General features: G+C 30.7%; 2 protein-coding genes across 4 annotated transcripts; one reads left to right on the top strand and one right to left on the bottom strand.

Moving 5' to 3' along the window:
- The first annotated feature begins 3258 nt into the window (after nt 1–3258).
- On the top strand, nt 3259–9737 carry LOC106760043 (transcription factor GTE1). Of its 3 annotated transcripts, none has more exons than XM_022780194.1 (8): nt 3259–3619; nt 5195–5389; nt 6037–6114; nt 7080–7304; nt 7422–7520; nt 7619–7677; nt 8880–9030; nt 9163–9737. In XM_022780194.1, exons 1-8 carry the CDS (start codon nt 3536–3538, stop codon nt 9304–9306), a joined length of 1035 nt encoding a protein of 344 aa, XP_022635915.1. In that variant the 5' UTR covers nt 3259–3535; the 3' UTR covers nt 9307–9737. The 3 variants fall into 3 exon arrangements, with proteins under 3 accessions (XP_022635915.1, XP_022635917.1, XP_022635916.1); XM_022780195.1 differs by lacking the exon at nt 3259–3619 and adding an exon at nt 3947–3975; XM_022780196.1 differs by lacking the exon at nt 7080–7304.
- Nucleotides 9738–10341: 604 nt separating this feature from the next.
- Nucleotides 10342–12627, bottom strand: LOC106761230 (treacle protein). Its single transcript, XM_014644758.2, has 5 exons — nt 12438–12627; nt 12151–12305; nt 11170–11234; nt 10970–11080; nt 10342–10892 (listed from the first exon to the last, which is right to left on the bottom strand). The coding sequence occupies exons 1-5, from the start codon at nt 12533–12535 to the stop codon at nt 10833–10835; spliced, it is 489 nt and encodes a 162-aa protein (XP_014500244.1). The 5' UTR covers nt 12536–12627; the 3' UTR covers nt 10342–10832.
- Between the last annotated feature and the right edge of the window lie 583 nt (nt 12628–13210).

Below are 13210 nucleotides of genomic sequence, written 5' to 3'. Positions count from 1 at the left end.
GAAATTAAGTACATAGAAGATCCTTGGTTACATTAGAGAGCAGAATGAATGATATTTAATAATATAAGATTTTACTTAAAATCTTGATTTTCTGAAAATTGATGAATTGGTTAAAAATTAGTAAACAATTATGATGATTGAAATTTTTTTTGTGTTTGATATTTTTTTTTTTATAAATAAAGAAATTACATAGAGAACCGATTACCTTGGATAGGGAGAGGAATAAAAGTTAAAATTTGGAGATGTTTCTCAATTTTTTTTGAGCATTTTATATTATAAAGTATTGTGTTAATTTGTGTAGTGAAAAATCAGTTCATAGAATTTCATTTTGGATATGTTTGAATTTTTTTAAAGGATATGTGTGGATTTAAACAACTTTAAAGAAGATATTTTCAATTATATATGTTTCATATTTGATAACAATTTATTTAGGATTCCACATTTTGTTTTTTATATTAAACAAAAGTAAAATTTATTGTCATTGATTTATATGAAATATATAATAATTAATTAATAGAATAGAAATAATGAGATGTTAGGCAAATGAGTAAGAACAAAAAATCAATAATTACATTATCATAATTAATCAAGACATTTTAATGAGAATATTGATTTATATCAATCAAAAATATAATATCTATAAATACAATATTAAGACACGTAATGATAACATCCATTATCATTATCTAAATTAAAGTTATGCTAACATATGTTCTCTATATATTAGTATTTGTATAATCGAAAGTATGAAATATGTAATATACTATACTTCAACGATGAAATGGAAGTTAGGAAGTCATAAAGCCATGGTAGTACATTTAGAGTGAGGTTTTTGGAAGAGAAAAGAAGAAATTTTGAATAAAGAGATATAAATAAAAAAATTATCCATGAAGTTATTAATGTTACAATACCAAAGGATTTATAGAGCTTGAAATGGAGATCCATGAAAATGTGAGAGTAATAAAGAAGGAAAGAAATATAGCGTGTAAACAAGAAAAGTATAGAAAGATATTTACCTTTTATAAAGCTTAAGGAAATAAAAAAAAAAAAGCAAATACATTTTTGGAGTCACAATAATGGTTGGAAAGTTGGACATGAAGCACTAAATTTTTGTTGAATAAAAACATATTAGATCAATTTCTACTAAGGTTAAAACATCTAAAATGGATTGAACACTTTAAAAGTTTGAAATACTTAATTACTAATTTATAGATACCATGTTTTTCAATTTGGTTAATAAAACATACAAAAAGATGTAAAGTGTTGAAAGAAAAACTTGAAAAATCTTAAAAAGGAGTTGAAAAGGGAGAATAAAAAACAATTTGAATTCTATAAATGGACATAGATAACTTGATAGGAAAATTGAATGCATTGAACCTAAAAGATGAAAATAGAAGTTCTTACAAGGCCAAGATGACCACTTGGTTTCTTGTGTTTACTTTCTAATTTTTGATTGCACTTTCTCTTCTCAAACTAAGATTTTTCAAGTCTTTCAGTTAGAGTGTCTGCAACAATACTCTAACACTCAAGTCATCGAGACGTAAGAGACAATAAAATGCAATAGTTAATGAATTTGTTGTCATATCTTGCGAATAGTACCTTTTTGTGTTACATTTATGAGTCTTTACCTATATGGGCTTATGCTGAGTATGCATGACCTAGTTTAAGATGGTTTAGGGTACCTTAACCTTTGATACAACACTTCCTTATCAATTAATTAACTTTATCTCCATTTAGTGTGATCGAGCTAGCTTAGGTGAACATGCCAAAATAATGTTGCATGTATAGATAAACCGAGATAAGAGCGTTCGACGATGATATCTTAGGTTTCATATTGTACAAAATCTACCTGATGGAGATAAATATTAGTATAATTTTGAAAATAGACAAAAAAAAAATAACAATCTTTATTACATAACAAATCTAGAAGTAAAGGAATAAAAGGAGAATCCAATACAAAGTTCTTTCATTCAATGATAAACTAGAGAATAATCAACTTGCATCTATTATATATTGTATGTTTTTTTCATACAACTCACACTTATAAAGGGGACACAAACCAATTCATCAAAATTAAAAACATAATCCTAACAAAGAAAATGTAAAGAGTGATTACCAATCCACTAAAGAAAATTATTGTTCTGGTCATTAGATTATTAACTCTTAGATTCATCAGACTATCTACTCACTAGACATTTATAAAAAGATTGTCTACCTTAAAAAGATTTCAACACACTATAAGATCTACAACCTTATTTTTGAGAGAATGAAACAATTGATAATATAGACTTTGAAACATGTAATGAAATATTTTGAACCGATGCTAATTTGGAATGAAAATGAACTTCTATATAACCAAACTAGCAAGGATGATGATGGAACAAAGAGAAATACATATATTTGTCTTTCTCCAAGTTACCCAAAGGTGTAGATTATAATAAGATGAAAAACAGAGAAATTTTTTATGAAAAAAAATGTAAGGAAAGTGAAAAGTTAGCTTGGGTTGGTTGGGATAGGATATGTATTTCAAAGGAGAAGGAAGGTTTGAGTTAAAAATACTTGTCTTAATGATACTTTTTAGGAAAAGGAGATGAAGAATGCAAATAGCTAGAAAAGGTTGGTTTTTTTTGCAAGGTATTGAATGTCAAATATAGGCTAATTAAGGAAAGAATGATTAAATAATTTCTAGAAAACTTAGGCAGAATATCTCCACAATAAAACAAATGGAAAGAACAGTAGACATCTCCATATGAAAATGAAACTTAGTAAAATCAACATATACATTTTATGCATCGACAATAAAAACTTAATGAACTCTTCTCAATATATTTTGGAGTATCAAATATATCATCTAATGTATTTATTTTCTTTGAAATTATTAAAATGAACTCTTCTCAATATATTTTGGAGTATCAAATATATCCTCTAATGTATTTATTTTCTTTGAAATTATTAATTAACATAATTCAAACAAAGAATAATTTGGCTATGAGAAACGTTATCCTAAACTCAAATATTTTAAATTACTAATTTTTTTAGCCAAAATGGAAGACAATGCTAGTCATCTTGTATATTTTTAGAGTGAAAAAGACGGAGTATTTTTTATTTTTGAAAGTAAAAAAAAGATTCAAAAATGGAGAGTGAGATGGCAGTTTCTTTCATAAGGAAAGTTTTAATAATGTTATAACGCCAAGAAGTGTGCGTTTGAGTTTGAGAACTTCAACACATGATGCCACCTTAATAAATTGTCCTGGTTCGAATAAGGATTCAATCACCCATTAACTCCACCGTTCTTAAAAATTCAATCTTTGTTTCTGTGCTGGGTCGATCAATTTAATCAGATCGTTCAAAATGTCATAATTATTGTGTTATTTATTGAATCAAAATCACAGAATCAACCAGCAAACTAGGTTAAATCGATGTTTCGCAGTTGGAAATTCTGATGTGGAAAAAAGTTTAGGGATTCATACCTATATAATCTCAGATTGAAAAATAACACCCCCAGAAAAAAAAAAAAAAAAAAAACTGTGAGGAAATGGATCCAAATCCTGATGCAATTAAGGAGGATTTGAACCGGTTTAGGTATTCTGTCAGTGAAAATTTCAACAAAGTTCAAAAGGTGACTTCTCATTTCGTAATTCATAACCATTTCTCTGTTTTTCTATTGGAATATGAGTAGGACCCATTTAATTCTTTGTTTTCCTTTCCGCTCTGTTTCTTGTCACACTTCAAGTATTTCTTTTTCTGGTATAGACCTAACATGTCTTGTCGTACTAGTCACGTGGGAGGCTAATATGAACATTTCCCCATAACTATATAGTATTGGTACTGAGATACTTTATCATGTTGGACTAAATAAGACTCCTTGCATGAACCCACTGAAACATTTAATCCTTAAATTGATTATGTAACTTCTTTTTTTCCTATATAATTTCTAGGGTTACAATATAAAGTTAATTGATGGTAGAAAAATTGGTACTTTTTTTTTCTGTCATTGCCAATAGCCTTTTTTCTGTAATTGATTCATTTGACAGACTTAAGTCTGAATTCAAAGCTTTAGTTGATTTGTAATTGATTTGTTTTGCACAAGAGTAATATATCTGAAAGTTCTGTTGCATGAGATTTACCTACAAATTTGATTTGAATTCTGAAATTTTTGCTTTGGAAGCTAATAAAATAGTTTTGGCACTTCTGCAATAGGTTGTTTAACATGTTTTATACCCGAATTGGTGCTAGTAGTACAAGTTCTTGGAAACTTTTTTCCTAATGCTAATGTTTTTTTTTTATGGAACTGCTGTATCTCTGTCGTGGTTGATTTAGGGAGGATATTTAGAGTGTACTGAGAATCTTTGTGAATTTGGAAAATATTTTATGATTTTCATAAACTCTTGGTGTATTTCAATAAACTACTGACTTTTAGCCTGTTCCAACATGATTGATTATCATAGTTATAACGCAAGTCTTCATGTAATAAGAAGCTATTGAATAAGAATTTAAGTTATTTACATCATATAGAATTACCGCTGGTTATCTTTGTACTATTTATTTTGTGTTCTTTTCACCCGCCCTATGTTTATTGGATTCAGGGTTCTAATGTTGCATGGAAATTTTAATCTATTAGGACACTAAAGAGCAGAGTTATGAGCTTCACTTGCTCATTCTCATTTTTTCTTTTAATGAACATGGGAGAATATAGAGTTTGGCTTCTTTTGAAGTGCTGTCTTTGGGAATTCTAGTCATTGTATACCTTGGAGTTGGAACAATGACCTTTTTAATGATTTTTTTTCTCCTTTTTGATGTTTTCGTTTTCAACCTTTGCCTTCCGTAAGTTACTGCGATGGGGTAGATCGTAGATCGTAGATGTAAACTAGAATACACATTACTGTTAGCTGGTTTGTATGAATGGAATAGCATTGAGACCTTTTATCAATGTGATAAGAATTTGGGCATTATGAGGTGCCCAAGTCTCGTACAGAAGAGTATGTGGTGTTTGATGGAATGCTTAAATGCTTGGTTCTTCCCCGTTAGTACATATCTTTCTAGGGTGGACTCCCCATGTATTTAGTACTTTTCACATGTTTAAGGTCCAGGGAATCCTTTATATTTTGTTAGGCACAAATTTGCTGTTATGCATTTATGTGCTTAAAGTTTGAACTTGACAATGAGTTAAATAAAAAAATTGTCATGACTACAGCTTGAAGAGCAAGTTGCTGAGGTTGAAAAGTTCTACCTTTCGACTAAAGCTCAAGTTAATAGTGTCAAAGACAAAGGCCGGGAGAAGCTTGTTATTGGCAGTAGAAGATCACAGCAAGGTTCATCAAGTAAGGAACCTAATTCTTCAAACGCAATGCAAGAGGTTATACAACAGTTTTCCACAATATTGCATCAGGCAAGTGGAAATACTCTGCAACTGTTTTTGTTATTTCAAATTTCAATTGTGGGTTAAGATTATGCAATCAGGGACCTACATGGGAAATTGGTGTCTATATTCTTTCTACTGGACCTACATGGATTGAACTTTAACCATTGATCAATCAAAACCATTTGGTCAGCTTTCAATAATAGACAGCATTAGTTGTTTTGCCATTAATTGGTTGTGCTTGTTAGCCAGATGGGACCTGTATTGAAATTTCATGTATTCCCTTTACTACTATGTTCTAGCATACATACATCCACATACTTGTCATCTTGCCTATGGCTCTATGAGACTACATGTGACCCTGTCATAACTTGCTCTTGCCTTAGTATGAACCCTTTTTACTCATTTTCTTTGTTGCAAAGCATGCATTTGTCTCCCTGAATTGAAAATACTAACTAAATTTAAATAAAACAAATAAATTATCATATTTAGATGTATTTATTTTCTTGAAAAGAATATCTACTACCATCTTACTTTGACTGAGAATAACAGTGCATTAATCGTTTATCTTCTTGGTTATATAAATGAATGACCTCCTGTTATTCTGTTGAATCTTCTATATTGACTGCACCGAGTTTCCTGCAGAAAATCAATAGTGATACATTTTTTTTTCTCAGATAGCTGAGCATAAATGGGCTTGGCCCTTCTTGGACCCTGTAGATGTTGAAGGTCTTGGGTTGGATGACTATCATGAGGTATTTAATTTTTCTTGATTTTAACTATAAATATCTAAACAAGGAAAGTTATAGATATATTATTTATGAGTTGAAAATATGAAATATTATTGATGGTTAATCTTTGGTTTCCTCCTTTTTATAGAGAGGAAATTAAATCCTAAAAAAGGAGAGAAAAGATGACAATAGAGAATTACCTAAAAGTAAGTTAAACAAAAACGATGACAGAGCAATCATACAGGAAAATAGAATAGTTACAAGTTATATAGGTTATGAACCACCTTTTCCAAATTGGGATGTAATTTTTGTTGGACCCATATATCACTATGGATTAAATGAAAAGGTTTAGATGCATGATAAGGTTGAGAGAGTGAGAAGTTCTGTGACTTTTGGAAAGAATAGAACTTTCACCATTAAAAGAAGAACAATCAGCATTTCTGAATAGATTTGGAAACAAATGTCTAAGATATTGAAACTTAGGGTGCCCTTATCTGCTATGCCAAAGCATTATTTGGTCTCGTACACGGAACTGAGGAACTGTTAATCATTGCCCCAAATCAGATGCACAAAGATCGTGTGCTCTGATACCAAGTTCATAGTATGAAATATTATTGATTGATGATTAATTTGTGTAGGGTTCCCCTCTTTATAGAGAAGAATTACGTTAGGTGAAAGATGGAAACTAAATCCTAAAATGGAAATAAATTTGGCAATAATGAATTACATAAAAATAAGCTAAACAAAAACAATCACAGAGTAATCATACAGAATACAGTATTTACTAGCTATTATATAGGGAAAGAAATTAACTACAGAACCAAACATTGAGAGATGTTTCTTAATCCTCTTTTGACACCTTGTCAACAGAATCACTTTGGAAATCATTATCATTTTTAACTTAAAAGCATGTATACTTGTAAGCTTTTAGAAAAACACTACTTTTTTACTGCTTTATTAAAATATTTTGTTTACTTTTCTTGTCCTAGATTATTGCAAAGCCTATGGATTTCAGTACGATAAAAAAGAAAATGGATGTCAAGGATGGTTCTGGTTATAAGAACGTGCGTGAGATATATTCTGATGTCAGGTTGATTTTTAAGAATGCAATGAAATATAACAACGAAAAACATGATATCCACATTATGGCAAAGTCATTGCTTGAAAAATTTGAAAAGAAATGGCTACAGCTGTTGCCTAAAGTTGCTCATGCGGTAATCTGTTCTCCCGAAATATTTTCCTTTCTTTGGATGAATGGAACTTTCTTATATTTTTAGTCATTCTATGAATATTATACCAAATATCCGTACTTTTTAATGTGATTATTTCAGGAAAATGAACAATTAAAGGAAGAAGCACATATGCAGATGGAAAAGCAGCTTGCTCAAGAAGCTACTTATGCCAATATGGCAAAGGATATAAGCATTTCGGTTGATACACTATCTTCTTTCTAAGTTGTGTGTAAAATCTATTGCATTACTTTATAGTAAATCAGATGGTTAATGAGTTTGCTTACATGTTGTTTCAGCTATGCGAGGTTGAGGTGCACTTAAAGAATCTCAAAGAAATGGTCATTGAAAAGTGCAGGTTCGTGAAATAGCTGTCCATTAATATTTATTATTACATGGTGATGAAGGTCAGATTGCAATAAATGAGTGTTATTAGACATCTGGGTGTTTGTTGTTCTGTCTTTGACAATGAAGTTAAAATGTTACTAAAATCTTGAGATATTAAATTCAAAATGGTACTTGAATATGTAAAGATTTACCAGCATCTTCAGTTCTAAGTACAAAAGGTATCACTAACTTCTCCACCTACTCATGCTGTTCAAATTTTCCGTTATATTTCAGTGTCATTAAAAGGAATATCTTGACAAATAATATATCTGTTGATTTGGTCTTTTTTCTATATAAAGCCAAATTTATTGCAAGATTGGAGTCCAATGGACCTTTTAAATCAAGATTCAGTCCCAGATTTACAATAAGGTGGTTGACACAATACAGGATTTGACCACCACTCTTAATTAGACATTGATGCTTTTTCAAGTTTTCCTTTTATCCACAACCAACTTCTAACTTTGACCGATTCCCACCACCTTTTCTTGTTTAAGCTGAGAAGCATTGAGAAAAATATCGTTCCTGTGTATCCATATAGATAATAATATGCAAAGCCAAACTGCAGCTGTTCTTTGAAGCATGGAAGAACTTTGTTTTTTCCACCCAACCAAACCAAACAGAACAACATTGTCAAATGTGATGAGAGATGTCTCAGAAGATTCAGCATTCAGAGCCAAATGGAGTTTTATGCTGCAAATAGTCGATCCCAGCTAGTGTGATAAGGCTTTTGTCGCTGCTTGTATTAAGAGTGTCATTTTGGTGTTCTTCCTTGTTCATTGCTTAGGAAATAAATGTTTTTGAATTATTTTTTTAATTAGATTTGAAGGGTTTTGAAAGAAAAATAGAAGAGGCTGCGGGTTCAATTCCTCTGGTAAAAAATTAACTAACCTAGTTGACACTTCATTGGGATAAAGTGATCAGGTTCTGGTAATCTTCCAGATTTGAGTATGAAGTGTAATTTTTATTCTTGCATGAATTGATTATGTTTAGAAAGTGACCATTCACAAGGAGTAATGCAGATACCAGTGTATTATTTAGTCCAGCAATAAGTGGTCCATAAATATTTGTTTTTTCATAATTTGATCCTTTAAATACATGACTTTGATACATGTTGTGTCATTTAGTTGATTATGGGTACTCTGCATTGTTACTTTGTTGGCAATAATACTGCAGGAAAATATCGATTCGTGAGAGACTGGAACTTGTTAAGTCTTTCAGCAGACTGAATTTTGAGAATCTCAACAAGGCATTGCAGATAATTTCTGAGAATGACCCAACCTTCAAACCTAATGATCAAGAAGTGAACCTTGACCTTGATAAGCAGGTTTACAACGTTACTCTATGGCTAACAAAGTTTGTTCTCATTCATTTGTTGTTAATTTTGTCTTGACTATACTAAGTTGTTTTGTATAGCATGTGCTTTGGTGCTGTTAACCAATTTGACCACTTTATGCAGACCGACTACACAGTATGGAAACTGAACGTTTTTGTCAAAAAAGCACTGGAAGAACAGGGAAAAAATGCTGCTGAGGAGCGAAATGTTAATCACAATGGTAACTTTGAGGAAAAGAAAAACACCAACAAAAGGAGGAAAATGTGATTCTTTTGCCGAAGAGATCAATATAGAAGAAATGAAAAGCTTTCGACTTTGTGATTCACTTTTGCAGTACACAAGGCATTATCTTAGTTTTGATTAAGCGGGATGATCAATAAACTTGTACTGTTCAACATGCTTACCATGTCACATACAGTGATTACGATCTTTTAGTTAGACAACTTTCAAGATATTCAAACAGACTATTTCCTTTTTTGAAAATTCGTTTCTTTTAGGAACAGGTGACAGTTTATTATTTTCTTAAAATGCAGACTTTAATAAAAGGTTTAAGGAAAAGGGCACAACCAAACTATGGAAACTAGGACTTGAAAATTGTTCAGTCATCAACTTACCAATGTCACTGAGATTGATTAATAAACTCATGACTCAAAACTATATATACTTATATTTTATATCTTTTGGATTTCAGTCTGAAAATAATTATTTTTTCAGATTATACAATTTAAAAGTCTTTTTTGAAAAAATAAAAATAGCTTTCAAATTACACAACTAAAAAGTCATTTTTAACTTCCAGAATGTACAGTCCAAAAATCATTTTTGGTTTTTAGATTACATAATTCAAAATGTTTTCTGAAATTGACAATCTGAAAATCAGTTTTTACTTTCAAATTACACAATAAAAAAAAAAGACAAAAACAGATTTTTTTTTTTTTTATATTAGAGTGCAGGGGGAATTTATGAAGGTGCAGGAAGAACCTGCCCCCATGTCAAAATGTAAGATGTTTTTTTTAACGATATAGATGATTGATATTACCATCACAACAAAAAGTGAGCTCAACTACAATCAAGTAGCAATCATATTCATGTCTGCCATAGAAACCTTCTCAATATACTCAAAGGGCTATCAGAATAGTCCATGACTGTAGAATTACTTCGACCATTTACATGTAACTGAACCTGATTCTGTCTGCATACTTTTAGCAAGAAAAATGCTTCTTGCACATCTCATAAGAAACAACCCTCCTTGTATCTATGGCATACACAACACAACTAATGCATATACGTGGGGAAAGAGCAAAATATAAAGTAGGATCAACTAAAATCAAATCTAGAGTTTGTTCTTTTTTGCAAAACTAAATTAAATAGAAAACAGAGATGAGTATAAAGAAAACGAACGAGATAAAAAAAAATAACAGAAAAATACAATACAATACTGAAAGAGAGGATGGTCAAAAGGAAGTGTATATCCCTGCTGAAATCGAGTATGACATCGAAGATCAAAATAGCACCACCCTATGTGCATTTTCACCATCCTTAGCCTTTGGAAATTAGAATTGTTTTCACACAAATTCCTTCCAGCAGTATACCTTGAAAGAATCAAATAAAAAAAGTTTGTGGTTTATGTTGTAGCTTGGTGGGAATATCGATACAATAAAAAAGCTCTGTCACAGCATTCCATCAACTGCTGGGCATTTACTTGTAACTAACAAATTTGGGCGAGGAAAGAAAACCATGACTAAAATTTTTTGGCACCAATCCTCTGTTTCAAAAATCTGCTAGTACAAGTAATATCAGAATTTAAACTTCTGTTTAGGCTTTTTCATCACTGCACATCCAAGGTCCTCTGCATTCTGCAGCAAAATAAACCTAATTACGTGAATGGAAAAAGTCTCAAGGTAAATAACCAGTGACATTAGCAAGCAGAGACCTTTCGCTTTTTGTTTTTCTTTTTTTCTTTCTTCTTTTTCTCTTTCTTTTTCTTCTTTCTCTTGCATTCCTTTACCTCAGCTAGCTCGTTCAGTTCATCTTCGCTAGAATCCTATCAACATCGATAACAAACTCAGAAAGTGAAAAATGCAGATATCTCAACAAATGTCCAGACACCATTAATAACAATGAAGTAAGAACCTTAGAATCAGAGTCACCAAAGGAGTCCACATGCCGAATAGTTCTTTGAAAATTGGAAGAACCACCTAATGTTTGCAGGGAACCATAAAATATTACACTTAATGAATATAACATAAATTAAATTAAAGACATGGGATAAGGAAACTAGAAACCAAAATCCAACAGAAAAGATTATACCTAACATTACAGAAATGATATTTTTTCACTTAACATGGCCAAGAAGATAAATATATGCGTCAAATTATCAGAAGCAAAACCACACTCGACATAAATAACAAGTCTAATGAAATCTAAATATCTCATACAACAACTTAATAACCAAATAAATAACAGTCTTTATTATTAATGCAGTCAATAATCCTACATGTAAAAATTGCAAACTTAGTCTCCTCCTTTGTCATGTACATCGTTGCTAAAGTGGCTTGTAGTGTTCGTGTTGCTGTTAAGACCCCTACAAAACTCTTTTTTGCTGTGTAAAACTGTCAAAATTCTTCATCCGCCATAGAAAAGTTTCTGACAATTTTACATCGATAGAAAAGTTTAGACAATTTAATAGCGCCAGAAGCTGTCAAAGTTATCAGAGTTGAAGACAACTGACGGTAGAGTCCAAAACACATCAAAATACATTCGAGTGAACAGTCTAAAACTTACAATATGTACATATAAGGTCTATAAGGTCAAAACAGCAAAATATCATCGAGTATAAAAACCAAGTAATAATTAAATCAATGAAACATAAATAACTGATCTAATACACAAAAATAAGCACAACTTCAAGAAATTCTGAGGTAAAAAAAAAAATTCTAGATTGTCGGCTAATAAAAAAAATCATCATATATGACTTTAAAGCTATAATTGCAAAACACAGTAAACTTATCATACATCACAATCTATGATTAAATGAATGTATAAAAACACTAAAATATTAAAATTCAAGACAGAGGCCTTACAAGAAAGGAGAGATAGAGTTAGAAGACTTACTTGCATGGACAGTTTGTTTGGCATTATTTACAGCCAGTTCAAGGAGATCAGGATTAATAGATGCCAACCCATTTGGGTCTTTCAGCTTTCTCTCAAGAAACTTGGCCAATGCCGCTGCTTTATTCGTCGCCAAGGGTCCACCGGGATGAGCCAACCTGTCAAGAAAACCACCAATCAAAAATTCAAGTCAGACCCACTAAAACTGAAGGGGCCAGAACTCTGAAATTGTGACAATTAAGTCTAAAATTGAAAAGGGAGTCAAAACCCTAAAGAGAGGAAGAGCTAACCTAGGTTTGGAACTGGAAGTTCTAGGAAGAGGAGCAAATTTGCTGCCACGAAGTGCGCGTCGTTCATCTTCTGTCAGAGTTTCAATTTCTTTGACCATTTCGATTTGGAGGAAGATCTGCTGTGTGACTCTCTCTCTCTCTCTCTTCAAATCCTAGTTACTCTTTCTCCTTTGGAGTTTGAAATAAATTTAATTTATTGTACGCAAAGAAAACAAACTCAGATAAAAGGAATAAACTCATTTAATATTTATTTAAAATTTAGAGAGTGTAATATACCGTCCATGGTCTATAGCTATTAATATAAAGAATTTTACTTTATAATTAATTTTTAATCATATGCATTGTTGTTAATTTTGTTCTATTAATAAAGTAAATTTTATTAATGTTATTATTTTAAAAGTTACCTATAACAAATAGTAATTATTCTTAAATCTTCTTTAAATATAATACTATAAAAGTTAACACAACATTTTATATTCTTTCAAAATAATTTGTATGTTGAATTATGATAATATTTAATTTATAATTATATTTTTTTTATTTATTGTTATGATAAAAGAAATAGATACACATGATGCGTCCATGTGTTTTGTTTTTTTCACTAGTATACTATAATGTTTTCAACAAGAATTTATATAGTTTGTTCAAATGAAAATTAGTTAAAGAACAAAAATATTAAATTTATTATGCACGGTTTTTTACTCCACGGTTTTTTATTAAAATTAAAATAGACCTTTATATAGATTGAAAACTGACATAAATGCAAATAAAAC

Source organism: Vigna radiata, chromosome 5 (assembly GCF_000741045.1).
Source record: "Vigna radiata var. radiata cultivar VC1973A chromosome 5, Vradiata_ver6, whole genome shotgun sequence".
In the NCBI taxonomy this organism is placed as follows: Eukaryota; Viridiplantae; Streptophyta; class Magnoliopsida; order Fabales; family Fabaceae; genus Vigna; species Vigna radiata.
The sequence above is the reverse complement of the archived record's forward strand: the minus strand, read 5'-3'. Positions and strand labels throughout refer to the sequence as shown.

Bases quoted from the DNA above. Each gene is read 5' to 3' on its own strand.
- LOC106760043 (XM_022780194.1), top strand. From the start codon at position 3,536: ATGGATCCAAATCCTGATGCAATTAAGGAGGATTTGAACCGGTTTAGG. The intron at 7,521-7,618 runs GTTGATACACTA...ATGTTGTTTCAG, and splicing joins CAAAGGATATAAGCATTTCG to CTATGCGAGGTTGAGGTGCA. The intron at 7,678-8,879 runs GTTCGTGAAATA...ATAATACTGCAG, and splicing joins ATGGTCATTGAAAAGTGCAG to GAAAATATCGATTCGTGAGA.
- LOC106761230 (XM_014644758.2), bottom strand. From the start codon at position 12,535: ATGGTCAAAGAAATTGAAACTCTGACAGAAGATGAACGACGCGCACTT. The intron at 12,306-12,437 runs GTTAGCTCTTCC...TTTTCTTGACAG, and splicing joins ACTTCCAGTTCCAAACCTAG to GTTGGCTCATCCCGGTGGAC. The intron at 11,081-11,169 runs GTTCTTACTTCA...CGATGTTGATAG, and splicing joins TTGGTGACTCTGATTCTAAG to GATTCTAGCGAAGATGAACT.